At 43.3% G+C, this 24,782-nt stretch overlaps 6 protein-coding genes across 14 annotated transcripts in view; 4 read left to right on the plus strand and 2 right to left on the minus strand.

Moving 5' to 3' along the window:
* IRSp53 (Insulin receptor substrate 53 kDa) overlaps positions 1–9,989 on the plus strand; it is a 33,763-nt gene extending 23,774 nt beyond the window's left edge. The window contains exons 3-13 of one of the 9 annotated variants that reach the window (XR_010654137.2): positions 3,177–3,252; positions 3,376–3,459; positions 3,541–3,602; positions 4,165–4,362; positions 4,426–4,491; positions 4,892–5,119; positions 5,685–5,907; positions 6,001–6,683; positions 6,738–6,889; positions 7,514–9,519; positions 9,569–9,989. Coding sequence is in view for 3 of the 9 variants with exons in the window: in XM_036814953.3 (XP_036670848.3) it covers positions 3,177–3,252; positions 3,376–3,459; positions 3,541–3,602; positions 4,165–4,362; positions 4,426–4,491; positions 4,892–5,119; positions 5,685–5,907; positions 6,001–6,683; positions 6,738–6,889; positions 7,514–8,915 (3,174 nt within the window). In the remaining 6 variants the exon portion in view is untranslated. Of the gene's footprint in view, positions 1–3,176; positions 3,253–3,375; positions 3,460–3,540; positions 3,603–4,164; positions 4,363–4,425; positions 4,492–4,891; positions 5,120–5,684; positions 5,908–6,000; positions 6,684–6,737; positions 6,890–7,513 lie in introns of all 9 variants that reach the window. The other 8 variants (XR_010654138.2, XR_010654140.2, XR_010654139.2 and 5 more) reach the window with 8 other exon arrangements.
* A 3,406-nt stretch (positions 9,990–13,395) lies between these two features.
* Positions 13,396–14,220, minus strand: LOC139353304 (uncharacterized). The gene is made up of 2 exons (XM_070997100.1): positions 13,551–14,220; positions 13,396–13,496 (listed from the first exon to the last, which is right to left on the minus strand). Exons 1-2 carry the CDS (start codon positions 14,117–14,119, stop codon positions 13,463–13,465), a joined length of 603 nt encoding a protein of 200 aa, XP_070853201.1. The 5' UTR covers positions 14,120–14,220; the 3' UTR covers positions 13,396–13,462.
* A 180-nt stretch (positions 14,221–14,400) lies between these two features.
* On the plus strand, positions 14,401–16,149 carry Alg10 (alpha-1,2-glucosyltransferase Alg10). Its single transcript, XM_017082482.4, has 3 exons — positions 14,401–14,668; positions 14,729–15,199; positions 15,329–16,149. Exons 1-3 carry the CDS (start codon positions 14,516–14,518, stop codon positions 16,052–16,054), a joined length of 1,350 nt encoding a protein of 449 aa, XP_016937971.4. The 5' UTR covers positions 14,401–14,515; the 3' UTR covers positions 16,055–16,149.
* On the minus strand, positions 16,143–18,847 carry wls (Wnt ligand secretion mediator). Its single transcript, XM_017088238.4, has 2 exons — positions 17,366–18,847; positions 16,143–17,088 (listed from the first exon to the last, which is right to left on the minus strand). Exons 1-2 carry the CDS (start codon positions 18,672–18,674, stop codon positions 16,709–16,711), a joined length of 1,689 nt encoding a protein of 562 aa, XP_016943727.1. The 5' UTR covers positions 18,675–18,847; the 3' UTR covers positions 16,143–16,708.
* Positions 18,848–19,342: 495 nt separating this feature from the next.
* On the plus strand, positions 19,343–20,840 carry LOC108020133 (serine/threonine-protein phosphatase 4 catalytic subunit-like). The gene is made up of 2 exons (XM_017088235.4): positions 19,343–20,449; positions 20,511–20,840. Exons 1-2 carry the CDS (start codon positions 19,656–19,658, stop codon positions 20,638–20,640), a joined length of 924 nt encoding a protein of 307 aa, XP_016943724.3. The 5' UTR covers positions 19,343–19,655; the 3' UTR covers positions 20,641–20,840.
* Positions 20,841–21,086: 246 nt separating this feature from the next.
* On the plus strand, positions 21,087–23,908 carry Adck5 (aarF domain containing kinase 5). Its single transcript, XM_036815839.3, has 5 exons — positions 21,087–21,268; positions 21,328–22,164; positions 22,411–22,576; positions 22,642–22,988; positions 23,280–23,908. The coding sequence occupies exons 1-5, from the start codon at positions 21,254–21,256 to the stop codon at positions 23,586–23,588; spliced, it is 1,674 nt and encodes a 557-aa protein (XP_036671734.3). The 5' UTR covers positions 21,087–21,253; the 3' UTR covers positions 23,589–23,908.
* The last annotated feature ends 874 nt before the right edge of the window (positions 23,909–24,782 follow it).

Genomic DNA, 24,782 nt, shown 5'->3' on the forward strand with positions numbered 1-24,782 from the left:
GGGTTTTAAACAAATTAGAACGGATATATCCTCTATCAACAATATGTTGTAGGTATGTATAGGTTTTATGAATATACCTATATATCTCAAGATATCTTTATACAAGTAAGTCTCAAACATATTAAAAATCCCTATACTTTTGACATATGTTTATATTATTTTGGGATTTTACCTTTAATTAGTTTATTCCTAAGCCAAATTAGAACGGATAAATCTAACTCTATCAACTGTATTAAAAAATTAAAAAAAGGAACACAAGTGCTAAGTAATTTTTTTCTCTGTGTACCGCCCAACATTCCGCGTGGTTGCCTTTTTAAGTAAAGGGAAGGCTTTCGTGTTATGCTTTGCATTTAGTCTCTGTTTTAATTAAAAGTAAATTATACATGTGTGGCGCTCAGTGCTGGCGATTTATGTTAAGCGACGATTAGAGACCAAGTCAGTTGGATTTGGGCCTGGGTTTTCAACTGGGGATTGGGATCTGGCTACAGAGTACTGAGTACTGGGTACTGGGCAAGACTACCTCAATTAATTTTGGGTTAAGTGTTGTCGGTGGGTCGCAGATTCGCGGGCGTGATAAGCGATTGCGTCAGCTTTAATACCAAGAGTGGGTGAGCAAGGAGAAATGTTAATTGCTGGATCGAACGAGCGGGAATTTGTTAAGCAGTTTGGCCAATTACACGAACAGATAGCCATCGCACTTAAAGGAAACCTGATATGTAGGTACTTTTGTTTTTTAATTGCGAGTTTAAATCTAATGAAATAGGATTTAAAAGTATTCAGGTTAGAGTTCGAAATAATGTTTTTTTCCACAGTTACCAAATGATAAATATGTTGAAAAATCGAAATTACAAAAAAATTTAGCTTTGTTATTGATAGTGTTAAAAATCTCTTATAAAAGTTTTGCCCTTAACTACTTTGCTTTGTTCATTGATTTTATAATCTGTCCTCATAATTACTCCCAAGGGTATAATCATTTTACGGACCCAAAGGTAAATCCCAAGTAGATACTCAGAGTTCAATCCGAAAACATTGATTGCATTAACCACAAAATGTGTTTACCGCATAGCGTTGAGAAACGAAACAATTAACATTGATAAACCCATAAACGTTGAGCCCCAAAGGTCTTCGAAAACGCACTTGAGTCCACGAAGTCACTTGGCTATCCGTACGTGTTATTAAAGTATCTGTATCAAAATTAAATAAATTACGCTGAGGTCAGCGGAGTCAAGTACACTTGCGTAAAATAAACATTAGAAGATACACCGAATTGCAGGTTTTCCTTACTGCAGATGTATCTGTATCTATGAGTGCAGTTTTGAGCTAAATCAGCCAGCTAGTAGATCATAAAAGCAAACACTCGGGCAAGTTGAATCGTAAAACGGAGACGACCTTGGCGTTGAGTATCCAAGTATCTGAGTATCTAAGTATCTACGTATCTAAGTATCTGAGTATCTACGTATCTAAGTATCTAAGCTCGATTCATTCCCACGCCAGGCTGCTACATTTGTAGCCAATAAATTTAGAAAAGCAAATATGTCGAGGCGTAAACATTTGGCAATAACCCATGGCATAAACGAAGCAAACTGTTCCGCACAGAATGCGTTGTTTACATATGTGTTTTTGACATTTTGTTGCTAATTACTTGGGGGCCAAATAATTCAGTAGTGCGACTTGAGTGCTAGGCTTTTTATATGGAGGACGGAAGTGATTGGTACGTATTTCTCTTCAATCACCAGAACAACAATCAATTATACTTACGCGAAATATCGGATAGTTTCTAACGAATATTTAAAAAGTTTGACTTTGGAACAATGCAGACGCTTTGTGTCCAAAGAGAATTGACATTTTTTCGGCGTTTGTGTTTATTTGGGCTTGCATGTTAAGTGTTCGGCATTGTCTGGTCGACAACTCAACTTTGGGCCAAGCCCAGGACCAAAGTGTTTCTTTGTCGTTATTTATGGTGTTTTATGGTGTCAACACGGCGGTGATGTCAGCCTCCCTTCCACATGACTATCCATTCACGTCATCCCGCCGTATTGCATCTCATCTCAAAGCCCGGTCCCGATGTGTATGCAAATCTGTACTCATGTGCCAAGTTGTTAATTAATTGTCGCTTTGCTGTTCATCATTTTGCATTTTCCGAGGCCCTCCACCTGAGATCAATTGATTGATAATAGGTATGACTCATTTCCAGATGGTGTAATTCGTATTTAATTAGATTTGCTTAGGGGCGAGTTCTGTGGATGATAAATAACCTAAGGCCAAAGAAATATCAGGGGGTTTAAGTTTATCGATGATTGATGATCATAAGTGTTGGATGAAAAATGAAATTTTCTTATTCCTTATGCCTTTTAATTTTCATACGACTCCCATAACATATTTTAATTTATCTTTTATCTGTTATTTGGCGATGAGTCTTAGAATTCTCAATGGAAAACTAGGTTAGATCCAGTTAAATCTAACCAAGTTTTCATCTAGTCTAAAACGGGTAAAGTAATAAAGCACAAAACTGAATGGAAGACTTCCTCATTTGTTGTTAAGTAAAAATTTTACTACCGGCAGTAAAAAATGCAACCAATAAATTCCAACTTTATTTTTGCGCACTACGTTAACCGAACAGGTTTAACAATGCTAGGACAGGTGATATAATGCTTGGAGAACTGGTTGATATGGATCATGTTTCCAGAATGTAAATAAAATGGCTATACAATTCTATGCCCTGAAATAATAGGTTTTTTCGGCACCCAAAATACCAAAGACTATCAGGTTTCCTAGCAAAAGAACCGCTAGTGCTGAAAATGCATTTACAAGCCATGTTTGCTGATATGCCAGATAACTTTCATTTACATTCACCGCTACTAAATCATAGATGAGAGATTACTAAATGAGCAATTAGCATTACGAATATGTTCAGTTGGAAACGCGGAACTAATGGTGTCGCTGGCTGACCACAACATTGTCTCAAATCAACTTATACAACCCGACTTTTACTGCCCGCGGCAAACCGGGGAAACCATTACCAACTTTGAGGGGGGGAAATGTTTATGCCTAATGAAATTGAAATGTTGGTGCATGCTGGTCCGTAAATTACACTTAATTAACCACATCGTATGATAAGCTACTATATCGTATGTGAATATCAGAGCTAACGACTCCATCGATCTCCTCACTTGCAGAACATACTGGACAGATTCAATCCGGGTGCCAGGCAACTGATCGCGGCGGGCAAAAGTTACCTCAAGGCGTTGCACGGTGAGTTCGAGTGCCATGTGGTATATGTACAGATACCCCTGGTATGGTAACACCATAATCGACTGCTGCAAGTGAGTACTGTTAACTAATTTGCAATGCATTCCGTGCCATTTCATGCAACAGGTGCCGCAACCGCCTCGCGTCTATTCAATGAAGCATTGGCCAAGATTGCGATGAACGCCCAGCAAAGCGGAACGGGCGATATTGGTAAGACTCGAAACCCACTCGAGACCCCAAAGCCCCCACAAAAACCACATTTGATCTTAACTATCCTTCCATTCCGTTCAGGTTCGGCTTTGATGAGCGTTGTGAATGTCAACAAGGAGATACAGGAGCAGCAGATGAATATTGTAAGTAATATTATCATATGACGGTATTACCATTTAGAGAACCACTAACTTATAACCAACATAAAAATATAATAAGCTGTTTAAAATGGAGCTCTCTTTTAAAGTGAAATTATTAATTCTAATCTTTATATTTTCACTTTTTCTAAATTTTGTTCAACAACAAAAAGTTACAATATTTTTATAAATATTTATAAATAAAAATATTGATTCTTGTATTTTATATTATAATTTTATAAACTCTTTACGAGTGTTCGATGACAAAGGTATAAAAACATTTAAAAATTAATTTTTTTATATTTTAGCTGAAATTACTTAACCATAAAAGACATCCCTCAATTATAATGAACTGGGGATACAAATAATATTTTTTAAATTTAAAAGTTTTTAATCACACCTTCTGATTTGTACTTTTTCTGGATAAATAATTAGTCCAATAATTAAATTTACAATATTTTCAATAAAATGTATACAGAAAAAGATTGGTTCGAAATTTGTGTGAATTATCATCGATTGTTCGAGGATTTATAACATCGTTTTAAAATTAAACTTATTTGTATTCCAGCTGAAAGCCTTTTACGTGGATCTACTGGTGCCATTGGAGACAAATCTGGAGAAGGACACAAAGGTGGTGCAGCATGAGCAGAAGAAGTTCCTGCAGCAGCACAAGGTGCGAATGGAGAGTTACCAGAAGGCGGTCTCCACGATGAAGAAGCAGCGCAAGAAAAAGGCCACGCCCGAGAATACCGAAAAGGAGCTAAGGGTGAGTGGATTATAATAACACAAACGATCCGAAGAACGGCCAAAAAACTTAACTTTCCCACAGAGCCTTCAATTGCTCGAGGATCAGAAGAAGAAGCTCGATGTGTTCTGCGATCAGAGCTACAAAAATGTAAGTTCATTGGCTGCTAGCCGAAAATTGATCCACCCTTTACACAGAAAAAAATACCATGTTTAAAATTCGATTTGAATGTTTGGTGTTCAATCTTAAAAAAGAAAATTTAATTTGGGAATCATAAATATGAAATTTAAGTATTGATTATTTTATTTAATTTATGATAAATATAAAATATATGATCATGTTCATCTTAATGGGTATTTAAAATGTGAATTTTAAGCCTGCTTCTAACCTTTCATCCGGATGAAAGCCGGCATTAAAGGTTTCTTGTTATACTTTTTTAAATCGTTTTTTACACATAATTTTTACACATAAAACAACATTCAAATGAACCGAGAAACTAACCAAAATGTATTGCCATGAATATTTTTTCCCACTTCCGTTCTGGAAAAAGGCCATGACACAGGAGCGCCGACGATATGGATTCGTCTTGGAGCGCCAGTGCTCGATCGCCAAGCACTGGATGGCCTACCACACCACCGGCAAGACGGTAATTGATAATAATTTCGAAAATTGGCAAGAGATTGCCGCTTCTCGTGAGATCATTCCCCCGGCCGCCTATGAAAGTGGATACAGCAGCAGCAACGGCCACAACAACAACAGCGGCAACATGCGACGCCTGGTGAGTCATCGTCCCACCTTCCCATCTCCGCCCATTATAATCCCAACCGATCCCATCCGATTGACCGCTAACTACTCAGTTGGCCCTCCGGATCTTCTATTTCCCGTAAAACAAGAAACAGCAGTACCATTGTATTACCTACATGAAATTCGGTTTATCAAGAGCTGGGCTACATTACAAAAAAAAGTCGTTCAATGGTGTTCGAACCTCTTCCACTTTATTTCTAACAAAAATAATTATGGTTATCTTCAAAAAGTCTCCTTAGTTTTAGTTGAAAGAAAATGGTTAAAGAAGTAAATGTTAGGTTAAGTAATCAATTTAAAAATGAATTTATTATTTTGCACTTAAATTAAAAATGTGTTTGTAGTCCTATCAACTCAGTTAAAGTAACAAAAGTCTAAAATATTTTAATTTAGTTACACATAATTGGGGCGAAACTTAATATACAACAGTGAATAAATTTGATAAAATGGTTACACAATAATATACTTTAATCAAAATACTGTTAAGATCACAATAATATATATATAACATAGTTACTGAATCCATGTTTTCTGTTCCTTAGGAGCGGATTAAGGACGGCGAGGATGATCACCTCCAGAGTCACGGGGCGCAGCTGAAGAAGTCGCGTAGCATCGACGCCCCCTATGGTGATATGCGTACCCTTCACGAGCGGGAGAACATTTCCGGAATGGGCGTTACTGGGGCCTCGCACTATGCCCAAAACTCTCTGCCACGTGCCAAATCCGACTTCAATCTGGCCTTAGTTGGCACTGGCCAAAGTTCAGGTGGGAATACCAGTTGGTTTATATATAGGAATCCTATAGAGAATATATATGTAATTGAAAAATATCATACTTAACGATATCTATGATTGGCAGGCAACAAACACAAGATCATCGAAGAGAAGCTGGCCACTTTGGGTGACGATCAGCGCGGCGACCAGCGTCCCTTGGTGAAGGCCCTTTATGCCTACATGCCCTCCGGGGAGAACCAGTTGTCCTTCGAGGAGGGCGACCGCATCGCTTTGGTGGGCGGCAAAGCCAAGGGCTGGCAATTCGGCGAGAATCTGCGAACGCAGCACTTTGGCTGGTTTCCGGTGGCCTACACTAATGCGGAAGTCGCAGAGGCGACCACTTCCGGTGGCCGGCGATACGAGAACATGCTGATGGGCTACGAGCGGAATGGAGGCGGTTCGGGTTCCGGATCCGGGGGAGGTGGTCTGCGAAGCTATCAGCAGCAGCAGCAGCAGGATTACGAGGCTCAACTGGAGCTGATGGAGAACCATGAGGCAACATACAGGCGGCGAAGGAACCACAGTGCCGAGGAGTCCTCCCCCACGAGGATGTTCGGCGACACCATCAAGCAGCAAAAGAAGTACCGTCCCAGCTCGGGAGCCAATCCGCGTCCGGGTCCGCCACCCACACTACCGGCTCCGGTGCCAAATGGACAGCAAAGTCAATCCTCCAGGATGCTGAACAGCTCGCAAAGCTTCTGTGCCTCCAACGGAGGAGTTACGGCGGCGGTGGAAAGACGCAAGCAAAAGCTGCTCAATGGAGTCCAGGTAGGATTCATTTAATCAATGATTTAAGTGACCCTTTCTAATGATCTTGTTCAGAGCTCCAAGAACCATCCTTCGGGAAAATCAGGAGTGGCGGCCAAGACCTCGCTGCACAGCAGCAATGACAGTGGATTCGCCAACGAGCCACCACCACAGCCGGAAGTGGACTATTCTGATGAGGAACCAGCCACACAACGAGTGCCCATTCGGTAGGTGAAGCTATAAAGGATTATACACTATAAGACGGGTTTTGTTGTTAGAATATATAACAATTGGTGCTCAATGGACCATTATTTCTAAGGAATATGTTCTTTGTATAGGGCCATTTGTAATCTATTTTCAATAATAGGATCCGTCTTTTAGAGTATTATCAAATTTTACTAAAGATGCTTGGAGAGCAGGAATTTGAGTTTTTTTTTTTAACTTACGAAATAGTATCATAAACACACCATTCTAAACTGTTTCTATTGATAGATAAAATGTATATATAGTCATATAGAGCCACAGGGCACTTGCTCTCCAAGCCAAGCCACAAAATCCCGCCTTAAATCTTCCTTTGTCACTAATTTGTATCAACATAGCCCATTTAACCTAAGTCCTTGCCGTGCTATTCCATTACCTTAGAGCCTGATTTGCCTTAATTGATAAGATTGATTTATTTTCATTTGCTTTTCTTCCGTTCTTGTTTGATTTCATGTATCGCCATTATGCCCTGTTGTCATCCTTTGTGTTAACCACCCAAAAATGCACCCAAAAAACACCACACACAAACACACCGAAACCTCCACCCACCGATCACACAACGAAATACCCAACGCGAATACGAAAACTAGACGCCGGGCGGACACCAACTCGCATACCAACACGGTGCCCCGGGATGTGGCCTCGTGGACGTTAAACCGGAACTTCCGGAACAGCGTTGACAGCCAGATCGACGACAAGAGCCTCCATAGGCTGAGCCGGCAGAGCGGCGGAGTTGGCAAAATGCGGTACGACCTTATAGCCTCCGATGACGAGATTCTGCAGGCCTCCAGTGCTGGGCTGAAGCGCACTAAGTCTTTCTGGAAATTCGGCGGCGGACGCAGCGGCGAGGACATCCTGGCCGGCATGTCCCTGTGGCAACATCGCGACCTGGTGGCAGCTCCAAATCTGGAGGAGATGCGCGACCGGGATGATTTGGAGCGGCGTTCGGACGAGGATCGCAACGGCACACTGACCAAGTCGCACAACTCCAGTTCCTCGCAGGAGAAGCGCGATCGCAAGGACAGCCTAACTAGCACAGAACCATATGGGGATGAGGATGAGAATATCTACGGGGTGAGTCCACAGCAACCACCAGCACAGCAGCAACAACAGCAGCAGCAGCAGCATCAGCAACAGCAGCAGCAACACAGGAGCAGTTATACTCCCAAATCCCGGATGAAGATCATGAAGACCATTGAGATTGACATTGAAGAGCCGACGGAGGCGGAGCGAATGAGCACCATGAGACGTGGTCAGTCGCAGGATCACCAACAGCACCAGCACCAGCACCGGAAGTTGGACAAGCAGTTGTCTGGCTCGGGATCCCAGCACAAATCCCAGACCTTGAGTCGCTCCAAGACCGCCCAGCAGCAGCAGTTTCCCCAGTCCACGGATGAGGGTGAAAGCGATGAGCATGGCACGCTGAAGCTTAGCGATGTGAACAACTTCTTTGATGTGGAGGGCAAGAACAACAGCCACGGGCATGGGCTGGTTATGAAGACGGTGAAGCGACAGGACATACTCAAGCAGTACTACACCAGCGAGGACGAGGAGGAGTCCGATGCGGAGCTCAAGTCGACCAGTTCCGATCCCTACGACTGCATCGTGATCAATGACCATCTGGTGCGCAAGGACGACAAGCTGCGCCGGCATCATCAGCAGCAGCAGCAGCATCAGCAAATGGAGTTCCACACCTTCCGATCCTCCACATCCACGACGGCGACCAATACGCTGAAGAAGGGCTCCTCGAAGGAGCAGGACAGCACTCTGACCCGCAATTCGACGGCCAGTTCCAACGGAGCTCCGACGGCCACCATCCTGCCGCGGACACGCCTTCTCAAGTCCTCCGCCTCCGCCAACAATAATGTCAGCAGTGCCACCCTGGAGCGGAATTCCAAGAGTATGGCCGGAAACAAGAGCTACGGCCCATGGTACGACTTCTGGGATCAGGAACAGCACGGTCAGAAGTCGGCGAGTGCCAAGTTGAAGTAGGGGAAAGGGTTAAGGATAGGCGAGAGTACGGAATATTACAAGAGTTTCGCCGTCTTCTTACCGGTTAAGAAAATGAGCAGAGAGAGAGAGCGGAAGGAAAGTGCAGCTGGAGAACGGAGGTGTTCGAAGTGATCCCCGTCCCATCCCAACCCTTTTCCAGTTTGCCCTGCCCTCCTTCCCTTGAATTAAGCAATATTTACCCTGTATAATTATATAGTTTTAGTCTAAGACAAGTTCTGTTTTGTTTGTTTTATGTACATACCTTATTTTAATCGTATAAGCTATTTACATTTTGTGTTTGCCCACGATGCGCAAGACCATTTTCGTACATGCCAGAGGAAACTTCATAGAACAAGGACCTCTCCATTGAACATTCTTTCCTTGACTTTCGGTGCCTGCATGCATATCATTAAATATATACCTTGTCTAGGATTAAGCTTCCGCCTCATTTCTCTCAATTTGTTAGTCGGAGTAATGCAAATGTAAATTGGTTTCTTAGCAGGCGCGGTATTTACCGCAACTATTCCATAGACTATTGACCTGTAGCGAGTCCGTATAACCCAGCTAGCCCCACCATCCCCCGTACTAGATTGTATTTCCAGCCGTAAGTAGAGGTCCCGCGGAGCAGGGATCGCATTCCTCAACTGGAAAAGTCCTTGATCTTTTGCAGAGCCTCTCAGTTCGCCACGGTAAAGTTGCGACACACCAAGACCAACGACCGATCGGCGCCGATGATCTATCGGAGTGTGAACAAGTAGCAACGACAGCGGAAGGTGGAGTTTTCCCTGTGACCAGTCGGTGACCGGATGAACCGAAAGCTCCAGCCAGACCACACCAAATCACCCCCTCTGATTCACACCAAACACAAAAGAACGCAATCTATACAAATCACACGTTTTATATAGCGCATATACAGTTAAAGGCATTATCAGTTAGATCCTCCAGTTGCCTGGATATTTGGTAGTCATTAAGTCGTACTGTTTGTTAAACATTCTGTTTGTATGTACTTCTATGTTAAAGTTCGAAATGTATATTCAAATACCTAATGATTAATAAACCTTATAAAGTTCACAATTGGAATTAATGGGTTATAATACTAGGTGCTTTACCACGAATTTTTTCATTACGAAAAAAAAAGTTATGCTGTGGGCCTTGCAGCAACAACAAAGGAGACATAAAGATTTTACATTCTTGAAATTTTGTCCAGGCTAACCAATCACAGTCGTAATGAGAAGTTAAAGCCGGTCCCGACTAACGCACAAGTTCATCTTTCGGTCAGCAAATCATTTGAATATTAAATGATGAACAAAAGTATTTTGACAAACCCAAAGTTAAATGTACTCATAATTTAAACTTACTTGGCCTTAATAGAAAGGTCACTTTAATTCCGTTTGAATAATACAAGACTTTTCTTTACCCATTTGCACCTACGGAAAATTTGAAATTTTTGTGAGTGTATTTTTATACCCGTTACTCGTAGAGTAAAAGGTTATCGATTGATCCCAAAAAAATTTGCCACGCCCACTCTAACGCCCATAACGTTTAAATCTGTCTACCGTCGTGGCGCATTTTAATCTTGCTTTGCTGCTTTCATATCAACATTTCCCCTTTGTCCCTTTAGCTGAGTAACGGGTATCTGATAGTCGGGGTACTCGGCTATAGCGTTCTTCCTTGTTTGAAATCTTTTCTTTGGCTTGAAAACAAAAAGAGAGCTTTTTTTGATGATGTGGCTGTTGGTCGTGACAACACTGCCGCATTGGCCAGGTACTAATGGTTTAAAAGCGTATGTATGTGATAACGCTCACGTAGGCTCTAGTGGTGAATTGCGAGTGACAGGCCAACTTTGGAACAAAAAAGAGAGATTCAGTTTGTTTGCCCACTGGGTTTGTTTATTTTTGGACCGAATCAGCCGGCAACACATGAGAATGCACTAACGCCACCCCAACAAGAAACGGCATTAAAAAATACTCTACAAAAATACCACAGCCGTCATCAAGGGGATTCCCACAACAATATTTCGGAGGTGCTACAGATAACCGAGCTTGTATGAAGTTTGGGTTGGAATCAGCTTGAAAGATATTTCTTTAGCATCAGGACTTAAAATAGAACCACCAAGAAAACAAACTATACAATAATAAGTATTTAGTATTTAGAGCCTACAACAACACGGTCTGACCAACGGTTAGTCATTTGTTTATCTCAAAAAATTGTGTTAAAATGAATTCATTAATATTGGATCTGAACGATGACTGTCTGGTTTCCATATTGACCTATCTACCCATCAAGGACCACTTGCACTTCGCCCATGTTTGCACCCGTTTCCGAAATGTGGTTGTATTTAATGCCAAAAGCCTCTACAAGAGAGTGGAACTTACCGGAACCTCAGAGGAGTACCTCCTCATGCATGTTGTTGGTGTTGGTGATTTGGTAAAGAATCTGTATTTTACCTTTGACAAGGAGGGGGTCGGAGATTTAAATGTGCTTCTCAAAACAATCGGATGCCTGATCAACCTAGAGCACGCTACTTTAAATTTTTCGTCTCCTATACCACTACCAAAAATCCTCGCTATTATCCAGGATCTGGCAAAGCTGCCCTTACTAAAGGACATCACGATGGTTCAAGAGGCTCACGTAACCGCCAAAAGGTGGTTCGGTCCGTTTATTATACCACCCGGACTTAACGAGCTGGAGAAGGTCCTGAAGTCACTCGAGGAATTTCAAAGAAAGGCAAGACCAAGACGGTGCGGCTATGTAATGATTCAGGAAAGGCTGAACAACTCTCGATAACAACAAGTCTTGATCAAACACCTTGGTATATAATGTTGACTTTTTTTGGGTTACGTCGATTGAAAGAAATTACCAAAAAAAAATTGCTTTTAGTTTTAGTATGAAGAGATAATTGCGTTTATTGTCTATTTATTTAATAAAGTTTTTTCATTCGATTTGGTTTTTTAATTCATTTAATTTTGAAACATTTAAATAAAAACAATTAAATGCCCTTTTGGCCAAATTAGGAATGTATACTTTCTAACAATATTCAATGCTCAGACGTGATCAATTAAAAAGCTACTTTCAAAGGCGACTTTTTCAAACATCTCTGCTTAAGTTTTTGCTAAAATTAAGTACAAACACTTTTAATTTAAGAACGATTTGATGCCCAACATTGTAAAACCGTTCATACAGGAAAGGTCTTAAATCGAGCCCAATTTGGATTTCACTAACGATCAACTCTAAGAATTCCCAACTTTTTATTCAGAGCTTTCAAAACTAAATCCCTGGCTTCATTCCAGAGGTCAAGCTAGCAATAAGTTGTTGATGTGCCCGTGATTCTGGTAGTTTAACGCACAGATTCTAATTGCGGCCTATACACCTCGGAAGGTGGCGACAAGTTAAAAGAAATCTCTGCGACAGACGATAAATGAGGCTCTATGTCAGCCAGACTTTCTTCAGCGCACGTATTAGTGCTAGGATAGCGCGAAAAAGTAAAAAACTTTATTCAGCTTGTTTTCAGTAATGAGCTAATCCACTTTGACATTGTCGCACCACTTATAATTGTTTAAGTGAACAGTAGAAAGTCCGAAGTATAGCGTTTTGTGAGCGACAAGGATTAGAGGCTGGGATTCCTTACTTAGGATATGAATCACCAGGTGGCTGGGGCCCTTAACAGGAGTTTCTCCGGATCCCCAATCGAGGCAGGTACCCACATCCGTGCACGAGCTCTTTTGTAGATGCTTCGAAACTCACTGTTTTGAAATTTCTCAATGCCCTTGAGCGTGTGCAGCGTTTCTAGAGTCCCGATAATGGCGCCAATAACGTGCATTGTAGCGGGTTAGGTAAAATTCAGAGGAGCGTTTTCATTTACATTTCCGACAAAATCCTAGTAATATTTGAAGTACATATTTTTTACTAGTTTACCGATGATTCGGTAAGTTATATTCTTTTATAGAGGCTCTTACTGTATTCCCTTCAGACATTTAGAAAGCAGGAGCACATACATACGTGAAAGTGCAATGATCCTTGATGGGCAAATTTCTCAATATGGCAGCCAGGCAGCCGTCATTCAGATCTATTAGCGATAAACTCATTGAATCCATTTCATAAAGAATATGTTTTCTTATTTCATAGGTCAAACCCAAATCTCCCAATCAGGCAATAAATTGATTTGCAACCTCTACAGGTATATTTAATATGTTAAATACGGACGGGTAACTATTGATATATGTATGTACATTGTACATATGTACATATAACCGCGTTTTTACGTTTGAAAGTTGTCTTTTTTTTACCACGATAAGCTTAATCATAGTAATCTTACTAATATTTAAAACAAAGTTTTATAAAAATTCGTAACTTTTGTTTAAACAAGCTAACACAATATATATCTTGACATAAATAAATCCAAATTATATACCACGAAAGTTTAAATTCAAAATTTTGTATGTTAAATGTGCGATCTGATAAAAAAGTGAAACAGTAAAAATGAAAATCTGCATATTGTGGTCCAACTTTTATAATGAATGTTTGAAATTAATACAAAAACATAATGTTCAATACAAAACATAATAAATTGCGGGGTTCAATCTAAAATAATTCAATCATGGTAGAAAATATTAGTTTGATGTCAGTCATATTTACTTGTTTTTTGTTCTTTTATTGATAATCTCATCATGTCGGCACCTTATTGGTGACCCTGTCCTCCTATGTAATTCTTTAAGTGACTTTAGTACCTTCTCCAGCTCGTTAAGTCCGGATGGTATAATAAACGGACCGAACCACCTTCTGGCGGTTACGTGAGTCTCTTGAACCATCGTGATGTCCTTTAGTAAGGGCAGCTTTGCCAGATCCTGGATAATAGCGAGGATTTTTGGTAGTGGTATAGGAGACGAAAAATTTAAAGTAGCGTGCTCTAGGTTGATCAGGCATCCGATTGTTTTGAGAAGCACATTTAAATCTCCGACCCCCTCCTTGTCAAAGGTAAAATACAGATTCTTTACCAAATCACCAACACCAACAACATGCATGAGGAGGTACTCCTCTGAGGTTCCGGTAAGTTCCACTCTCTTGTAGAGGCTTTTGGCATTAAATACAACCACATTTCGGAAACGGGTGCAAACATGGGCGAAGTGCAAGTGGTCCTTGGTGGGTAGATAGGTCAATATGGAAACCAGACAGTCATCGTTCAGATCCAATATTAATGAATTCATTTTAACACAATTTTTTGAGATAAACAAATGACTAACCGTTGGTCAGACCGTGTTGTTGTAGGCTCTAAATACTTAATACTTATTACTGTATAATCTGTTTTCTTGGTGGTTTTATTTTGAGTGTTGATGGTAAAGAAATATCTTTCATGCTGATTCCAACCCAAACTTTATACAAACTCTGTTATCTGAAGCACCTCCGAATTATTGTTGTGGGAATCCCCTTGATGACGGATGTGGTATTTTTGTAGAGTATTTTTTAATGCCGTTTCTTGTTGGGGTGGCGTTAGTGCATTCTCACGTGTTGCCGGCTGGTTCGGTCCAAAAATAAACAAACCCAGTGGGCAAACAAATTGAAGCTCTATTTTCGAAGTCGGCGGAGGTACTGGAACCCCTGCCATGAATGGGTCTTGGAAACTGGTCTTGCCCGTGGGCTTTGTGCTATACTCGCTGCCGCTGTTTCTGCGGGTGAACGGCACCTCGGACTATGTAATCGACGAGGAGTTCCACATCCCACAGGGATTGGCCTTCTGCCGCAAGGAATTCGATGTGGTAAGAGAGAAAGTACTACATATACATATGGTCAGATGACCAGATCCATCCGTCTTTCAGTGGGATCCCAAAATAACGACGTTTCCGGGCTTGTACTTGATTGCCCTCATCCTGAATCCTTTGAACCTGTGCACGGTAACGGGCCTGAGGATGCTTAGCCTGGCCGGTGCCGGGATCAACATCCTCCTGCTCTACAAGATTAGGCGCCGCATCCTGGCCGGCTCGGGGGGCAACTCGTATGCCGCCCATGAGGCTATAACGATGTCCGTTCTCCCGCCACTCTACTTCTTCACCCACCTGTACTACACAGACACTCTGTCGCTGACCATGGTGCTTCTGTTCTACAACTATTGGCAGCAGGAGGCCCATCTGCCGGCAGCGGTCTTTGGGGCCGCCAGTGTGCTAATGCGCCAGACGAACATCGTGTGGGTTTGCATGGCCACCGGGATGACAGTGCTTGACACGCTAGTCCACCAATGCATCCGAACTCGGGTCGTTCCTAAGGACAAAATCCGATTGTTGGGCAAAGAGGTGGGTCACTTTTCCTCCAAAAGCTTAGTGCTACAACTGATAAAGTATTTAGTCAAAACTTCTCCATACAAAATTAATACATTTTTATCAGTATACCACCATTAAAGTGTTTACCCTTTAATATTTCAGTTGTGGGTGCAACTTTTCAGCAGTCCCCAATTGCTGTGCAACTGCTTCCTGAGCATTTTGGCCAAATGCTGCTTCTACGCTTCGATCATTCTGCCCTTCGTGGGCTTCCTGTTCATTAATGGCTCCATTGTGGTGGGCGATAAGAGTGCGCACGAGGCCAGCTTGCATGTGCCGCAGCTCTTTTACTTCGCCATATTTGCGGCTGGCTTTGGAATATCCAACACCATACGCCAGTTACGTGCGGCAGCGGACCTAATTCGTAGAAACCGCATGTTGTGCCTCTTGGCGTTGCTGCTAATATTGGTTGTAATACACCTAAACACCGAGGTACATCCATATCTGCTGGCCGACAACAGACACTATACCTTCTACGTTTGGAGTCGGCTTTACGGACGGTTCTGGTGGTTTCGGTACGCCATGGCGCCAGTGTACCTGCTCTCCATTTCCGTGCTCTTCTGCGGACTGCGTCACATGCCGGACAGCTTCAAGTTGATGTTTCCAGTCAGCCTCTTCCTGGTTCTGTGCTTCCAGCGACTCTTGGAGCTGCGCTACTTCCTGGTGCCCTACATCCTCTTCCGGCTGAACACGCGACACACTCGCAAGGGCTACGCCGAGTGGCTAGAACTAGGCGCTCATCTGCTCCTCAATGTGGCCACATTTTATGTATACTTCACCAAGGAGTTCTACTGGCAAAATTACCGCGCTCCTCAAAGGATCATTTGGTAGTTCCTTCAAACTGCATTCCTTTTGACCTAAAATCCTGGATCGGAAGTCATTTACGTCTTCGGCATTTAAAAAATAAAACCGCTCGGCATTTTCAATATTGCTTTTTATTCGATGCATTGCTACTTGGATGAGAAATTGCTCTACGTTTTAGTTTAAAAATCTGGGCAGAGTCCTATGGATAGATATTAGAGGGTGGAGAATGTAAAATAAATTTGAAATCGTATGAGTGTAATGTAATCTGTGGACAATTTGGCCTTGGAAACACAAAGCCAAGAAAACGTCATACTCATACGATTTCCTTGTTAAAAAATATGTGACCACCTTAAAATGTAAATATTTGTATAAGACGTTATTTGATAAATACATATGTTAAAACTTACGAGCTAGCGAAATGGACTTCAATAGATAATACTGCCGAGGCATACACAAAAAATTCAGTTTATAAAATCGTACACTTTGAGCATGCTGAGAGAAACTAGACAATCTATACGTTAATGATAAGTAATAATGCTGATCGCGTTGTCGAATGCACAGAATGCAAAACTAGGCAAGAAATGCTACTGACTATGGTAATAAAATTAGCACACACTTGGAGCGTTACGGTTGCAGTTTGGCACACAACCCCTCAAATATCTGTACTTTAAGTGTCCCTGCCTAATCGAAGGCCACCTTGCGGGTGAACGAGGTGAGGGAAGAGATCTCGCTTGGGTTGGAGTCCGATGGCAGGTGGCTGAACTCGATCTCCTCGCTGGCAGCCGAGGCCACGATGTTCTCATTGGACTGAGTAGTCTCGTCGCTGTGGTGCATTGTGGGCCATTGCTTGTGGCTGGGGGCGTACAGGATGAGCAGAGCGAAGATGTAGATGTTCCACATGCCGTAGACGCCGGTCAGGAAGGCGGAGGTTAGCTGAATCTCCACGTTGTCGTTCCAATCCCATTGACCCTCGGCCATTTGGCCCATGACGAAACCGGCCACAGTCAGAGCAGCACATACTAGGGTGGCCAGCATTAAGAATTTAAAGCGGTAGATGAGTCCTGCAATTAAAAATAATTATTGATCATAAAACTCATATTTAATCATAGCATTATTATAGCTGCATTATTAGCCCATTAGCAACTATTTCGTTAGTTTTTTTAATATTATTTGATGGTTATATGGTTTGGAACTGGACGATACAAAATCCTTTCTTTTTAAATTTCAATTTTAATTTGAGCTTGTTTTAATCCTTACTCCTTATGATAAGTAAACGAGGAATAGGTGTGGGATTTTACAGAACTAGCCATTCAGTTGACTTGGCAATGGATAACATACCCTCGTAATGTAGTCGGCGCGCCTGGGACATAGACGGCAGCGAAGTGCGCTTGTCGCCAATGTTCCTGAACACCTTCCAGATCATGTAGCACAGGAATAGGAAGTAAATGGCTGCCGAAACTCCGGCCAACACTATGAAGGTCATAGCCACCTTTGCGCCCAGCGGAGTGGTCCAGATGGAGTAGAATGGGTTGCGCAGCTGCACGCCCCTTTCGCAGATATCGAACACGAACAGCGAGATGCAGCCCACCACGACGGCAGACAGATGCTTCCAGTAACGCGACCGGATGGTTGACTTATTTGGGGCATCCTGGATGAGCATGTGTTCTCCGGCGAACACGAGCCAGAAAGAAAGCAGCATGGCGTAAAAGATTCCCTGACGGATGTCACTCAGTAGCAGCATGTAAGGCATCTCGAAGGCCAGCGACAAGTACTCCAGCGGCAGGTTGAGGAAGGTCAGAGCAGCCCCCAGATAGATGAGCATGTACTCCAGCAGGGCCGGCGATCGCTGCAGCAGATGCACCCGCCTCCAGAACCAGATCATGATGCCCACCACAAAGGGAAACAGCACCGTCTTCAGCAGCAGCCAGATCTGGGTGAATCCTCCATTCTGATGAATGGCGGTCAGCGTGAGATCATGCATATGCCCAAACTGCAGGTTCATCTGGCGCGGCGTGTCCAGCGGGAAACGCAGATTCAGCAGATAGAAGCTGTGATGTAGGGCGCCCAGTTCAAACAGGGGGATCATGTCGCAGGAGTAGAGCGTCTCTGTGGGTCCCACATTAGTCGGGACGCAGTCCAGGTACCGGTGTTCCACCCCGTGGGCATACAACTTCCAGCCGTTATCCGGGTCCCCCTTATTGCGATAGGCCAGGCGCATGTCGATGGTCAGCTGGAGTTCCCTGGGCGGCTCCCTTAGCTCCGATGAGGAATCGTAGCCGAACTCCACCTGCAGAACCCCGATGAGATTCTGCTGCCAGCGGGAGTAGTCCAAGTCGCGCAGATCACGAGGCAGCGGCATCTGGAACACGTGCACCAACTCGTTGGCCATCTTCATGGAATCCCGCTCCACCTCCTCCCGGGTCACTGGGATGCAGGCTCCTGCTCCGCGGGAGTACAAAAGGAATTCCGTGTCGTTCTGGCGGGCGTGATCCTCGCGGCACAGCGATCCCAGGACGGTGACATGACCGGCGGGCAGGGGCGCATATAGACCGCCCAGCAGGAAGCACAGCACCTGGCAGAGCAGCAAACTGGCCACCAATATGGACAGCTTGCGGCCGCTCAGGTTCTCCAGTATGGTGCCCGACATCTTGATTATTCGAGGGGGTGGAGCTCTCTGGTTCACTGCCCTGCGCTCGATTCGTGTGTACAGATAAGTGCAAGTAAAGTAATGTAAACAATCTGCTACACTTGAAAACTACAAAACTTCAAACGCGCCGCAAACAGAAAAATCCGAAACCAAGAAGCAACAAATCAGGATGACCTTATGCGGACTTTTCAAATATACCGGTAGATCGCCAACATATACTAAGTTTTGGTATTTTCGGTATTTGTAGTATACCGCTGTGGCGCGAATGTTTTTTCGTATTTTTTAAGCCACTTTTTAATTTTGTAAAATGTGTATGTAACATTTACAGTTGATTTAAATTTATCGTTAAAAAATCCATCGTTATTTTATTTTTTCCTTTGAAAATGAAAATCTTATATGTTATTCACTCAAGGAACCATGTTGCTAAAGTTTGGGGACGGATATAATTTTCCATTTGAAAATCTCTGGATTTACTTTTAAATTTTCCTAACAATTGTTTAATGTTGGTAATATCTATTTACAATCTCCCTGGTCAATGTAAGTGATAAAATTTAGTTATTGCCCCAAAGACAAATTCTGAATTATATTATAAGAAATCAAATTAAAGGTAGTTTGTTCTGTATTTAATAATCTGTTAAATTAAGGATAGTTTTAAAATATAATTTCAAAATTAATAAATGCGTTGATATTGCCGGGATATCGATACTATCGGTAATCTGCTGGTTTGACAGCTCTATCAGCGTGAGTACACGAAATGGTGTTTATCAACTGGAATGCACATAAACCCGGCAGTCGGCCATCCATTTGAATCGGAAGTGAAGTTGACAGAAGCGAGTCCTCTCCCCTCGAATCTCTCCGCATTTCTCTACACCATTTGATTACATTGGTCCTGAACTATCCAACTATCCATTTAGAGTCCATACAGATTCCGGAGTCTTTGGTACTCCTGATTCACCGTTATCCGAGTCCCCGAACACCACGATGACTGACCGAAGCGACTTGGACCGCCAGATCGCGCAACTGCAGCGCTGCGAGCTCCTCTCGGAAGTCGAGATCAAGATCCTGTGCGGGAGGGCTCGCGAACTCCTGTTGGAGGAGGGCAATGTGCAGCGCGTGGACTCGCCGGTGGTCGTGTGCGGCGACATCCATGGCCAGTTCTACGATCTGAAGGAGCTGTTCAGGGTGGCCGGCCAGGTGCCCGACAGGAACTACCTCTTCCTGGGCGACTTTGTGGACAGGGGCTACTTCAGCCTGCAGACGTTCCTGCTGCTCCTTGCCCTGAAGGTGCGCTACCCGGAACGCATTGCCCTGGTCCGCGGCAACCACGAGTCCCGCCAGATCACCCAGGTGTACGGATTCTACGACGAGTGCATTCGCAAGTTTGGTTCCGCAATCATTTGGCAGTGCTGCTCGGATGTTTTCGACTACCTCAGCCTGGCGGCAATCATTGATGGCTCGGTGTTCTGCGTCCACGGCGGACTGTCGCCGGCCATCCAATCTCTGGAACAGATCCGTGTCCTTGACCGCAAGCAGGAGGTGCCGCACGACGGGCCAATGTGCGATATGCTCTGGAGCGATCCGGAGGATCAGCTGGGCTGGGGAGTCTCGCCTCGTGGGGCTGGTTACCTCTATGGCTCGGATGTGGTCGAAACGTTTAACCGCGCCAACGGCCTGGACATGATATGCCGCGCCCACCAGCTGGTCATGGAGGGCTACAAGTGGCACTTCGGCAAATCCGTCCTGACTGTGTGGTCAGCTCCTAACTACTGCTATCGGTGAGTGGTACGTTCTGAACTTATAAATTCGTTGGTAACATCTTTGGTATTAATCTTGAAGCTGCGGCAATGTGGCTGCCGTCGTGGAGATGGATGAGTTCCTAGGCCGCAAATTTATCATTTTCGATGCGGCTTCAGCGGAGAATCGAAGCCGTTCCACCAAGAAGCCACAAGCGGAGTACTTTCTCTAGGAGGAACTATTCACTATCTACCGACTCAACTCATTAAAGAAAAATCATAGAAAACGTGATTCGACTATGAAACCTGCGCTTTAATAGCTACTAAGTAATAAGAAGAAAACTTCAGAGTCCAGTGAATTTCTCAGGAAAAGAAGCTGTAGTATGTAAGCAAAACTATTATTACCCAAAAAGATATCTACCTAAAATAAAGACCTTATGATACTAAGTTCAACTATTTTTAATAATATATATTGGTTTTTGTTTAAGCTTTATTTGCTTGAATAATTTAAGTGCTAACATTTTTGATCATTTCAATGTTTGAAATGCTTTTACGCGCCATACGATCTCAATCGTTTTAAAAGTGTGTGTGTGTTTCAAGTGTGCCCCGTAAATCACGTTCTATACGTATGCCCTATGCCATTTTCCAAACAGTTAGTAAATCAGAAACAGATTTGAATCTCTCAAACCGCCAAATGAGCGGGGGCTTTGACGATGTTGCCCCATCATTGCGTTCTTGTTGTCATCACGGCGGCTCCAAAATCAGCTGTTCGGGCTCCCCAGCTGATATCGCGACAGGTGGCCAAAGGCTAAACTTTGGCTGAACTTTGCAGGGGGCGGACAGAAAATGCGACCTCTCCAGGTGAGTTTTGCAATCCAGAAGTCCTCAATCCATTTATTAAATATTTTACTTCCATTTAGCGTGTGCGGCAACTGCTGAGTGCGGGAAGCCGGATTCGGAACAGAAGACCACTACATGGCCAGCGAGAAACGTCTGTCCAGAAAGGCGGTCTTTCTGTGGTGCGACTGAGCCTCCTGGCGGCAGGAGCAGGTGCCCTGGCATACGATGGGGTGGTGAACGACTTCACCTACTGCGGCGCCTCCGTGCGATTTGTGCGGTCCTTAAAAACCGCCGGACTAATAGCCGCCGACTATCTTCGGCTGGACGAGAACGATCCGGAGTACGAGACCAAGGTGAAGGTTCTCCACAAGAAGAGCGCCGAACGACTGTTGGAGACGTGTCTGCTCAACGGTGGCCTGTACATCAAAGTGGGCCAAGGTTTCGCCGCAATCAATCACATCCTGCCCGTGGAGTACACCAGCACGCTGTCCCTGCTGCAGGACCGCTGTCTGCCCACCACCCAGGCGGACGTGCAGAAGGTCTTTCGCAAGGACTTTGGTCAGCTGCCCGAGGATATTTACCAGGAGTTCGACTACAAGCCCGTGGCAGCGGCCAGTTTGGCGCAGGTCTTTAAGGCCAAGTTGCCCAGCGGCGAGCAGGTGGCCGTCAAGGTGCAGTACAACGATCTGCAGAAGAGATTCATCAGCGACCTCGGCACCATCATCTTCCTTCAGGACATTGTCGAGTTCTTCTTCAAGGACTACAACTTTGGCTGGATCTTGAATGATCTGCGGAAGAACCTGGTGCTGGAGCTAAACTTTTTGCAGGAGGGCCAGAACGCTGAGCGTTGCGCAAAGGATATGGAGAAGTTCAGCTTTGTTCACGTTCCCAAGGTCCATTGGTCGTATACCAAAACGGTGAGTTCTTTAGGAATTTTTAGGGCCTACTATCCAATAGATATTTTCAGTAAATCGATTCAAAAGAATACTTTACAAGTTTATACTTTGAAAATACTTAAATATTGTTATTATTTATAAGGAATTTTGTTAGTTAATATATAATAACAAACAAAATTCATTATAAAACGTACAATGCTTTCAGTATTATATTTATATTTATATTTTGTACACAATGTTGATTCATTTAAAAATTGTTTCTTTCAGCGCGTTCTAACTCTTGAGTGGATGGAGGGCTGTAAGATTAACGATCTTAAGACGATAGAAAAAGAAAAACTCAGCCTAAAGGACATAGATGTGAAGCTCTTTGAAACCTTTGCTGAGCAGATTTTCTACACTGGCTTCGTGCACGCCGATCCCCATCCAGGAAACAGTGGGTTAACTTGTAAACCCGCCCTTTTTATTACTACTATTAATATTTCCCTATTTTATCTTCAGTTTTTGTGCGCAAAAATAGTAAAAGCGGCCGAGCGGATATAATTTTGTTGGATCATGGCCTTTACGAAGAACTTCCTCAAAATGTGCGGGGGCCGCTCTGTGAGTTCTGGGAGGCCACTGTCCTGCGCGATGAGACAAAGATGCAGGCGGCCGCCGAGAAGATCGGAATTGCAGACTACATGCGCTTCGCCGAAGTGCTCTTCCAGCAGCCGATTAGGAATCGAAGTGGAACCATCCGGGGCAAGCTGTCGCAGGAGGACATTGACCACATGCAGGAAATAGCCAGGAACAACTTTGAGCACATCATGGGCACCTTGAAGGAGATGCCCAGGAGCATGTTGTTTGTGGTGAGTCCCCTGTACAAAATAAAATTGATTAAGTAAAGATTAATAAAGATTAAAATAAAAATTAGAAATGGTTCCTTATATATCATTTTGTATTTTAGACAATGAATTTGATGTTTATTAAAATGTAAAATGATATATTGCATTAAAACCTATTCCATATCACCATTTAAATAAGAATGTAAAAGAAAATTGATTAAGTTCTTGCGGCTTGATCAAAATATTATAAGTACTTTATATTATATTGTCTAGTTTTGATTTATCAACGAATCTTTAATTTCATGTCTCAACTAGGTCCGCAATCTGAACACGGTGCGAGCAATTAGTCATCAGCATGGAGACGTCGTGAATCGTCCGCGGGTCATGGCGCGATATGCCCAGAAGTGTCTCTATATGCAGCACACTAGACGGTCTCCCGTGCAATTCGTCCGCTGGCTGAGCCGACGCATCTATTTCGAGTATTGTCTGTTTTTGTCAGCCTTCAAGCTGCGCCTCCTCGACTGGTACTTCAATATGCTTTATTTCCTGGGACGCGCCCCTGCCTCGGCGAGGACCGCAATGAGGGACATGATGCAGCCCCCGGAACCGGTGATGTTGAGATGAGTGGTTACCTGTTTGCTTTACCCCTAAATCATAAGTTAAAAATGTATTTTCTAAGATAAATGTTGTATGTATAAATAATATGCTGACTCATTATCTGATACACATTCCTAAAATAGAGGAAATCAATTAGAACCATGACATCTCAAAATTGTAAAATATTTTATATGACTATGAATGAGTCGGAAATGGGGTTTTATAAATGGTGTAACGAGAAATATTTATTGTAAGTTTATTAACAATGTATTTATACGCCTTTATGACGCTTCAACCTTTTTTGCTATTAAGGTGTAGAACTTTTGAATAAATTGTATAGTGACTTGCATTTAGAATTGGTGTTTTACTGCCACTCTTTTCCCTGATTCTGACGACCCTTCAAGTCGGTATCCTTCAACACTTTGGCTGCAGCTGATCACTTCCGACACCCCAGAACAATTTCCATTTCCCAAGCCCAGAGAATGCGGCATTCACTGCTGTTAAACTGAGGTGTGCATGACAAGTCTGGGACTTTAATAAAATTGCCGGTGACTTGCCCAAGGTTATAGCCAGCCAGACAGCCAATCAGTCAGTTATTGGGCCACTTTCACTTCCATTTAGGCCCTCCCAAAAATTCAACAAATCAATCGGGTAGCCCGAAACACGAGTGCTGTCTAAATTTAAAATGGCTGAGCCATACTGCGGTGGCCCCTGGAATGTCTTTCCGGGTGTATCATTGGAATATTAACACCTAACACCCAGTAATGCACACACACGGCGTGGGTACAGGTGTTCCTGCCCCGAAACAGGCACAAAAGGGCGTCAACTACATATTTCCGGTTGTGTGGGGCGCCTCGACAGGCTGCAGCATGTCAGACTCCAGCCGAATGTAACCTCCACCTATGGCCAGGCCCATGTCCTATGTCCCATGTCCCATGTCTCCGCCTCGTCCCGCCGTAACACTTTCACTTCATGTGCCACATACATCGAGTTTCGTGTGCCGCACACAGAACTAAATTCAATTCAATTTCATTTAAAGTTACTTTCGCTGACTGACAGACAGCGAACGACCCTCTCAGCCTGAGCCTAAAAACCAGCACAGTGGGAAGAAAACAAAGAGGTTCCCTTTTGAATTTAGGGTCTTTTATTTTTTAAGTAAAGATGGTTGCTGTAAAAAAAAAATTGTGATATATTTTCTTTTAACGTAGGTTTTCAAAGTTA

This window comes from Drosophila suzukii, chromosome 3, assembly GCF_043229965.1.
Source record: "Drosophila suzukii chromosome 3, CBGP_Dsuzu_IsoJpt1.0, whole genome shotgun sequence".
In the NCBI taxonomy this organism is placed as follows: domain Eukaryota; kingdom Metazoa; phylum Arthropoda; class Insecta; order Diptera; family Drosophilidae; genus Drosophila; species Drosophila suzukii.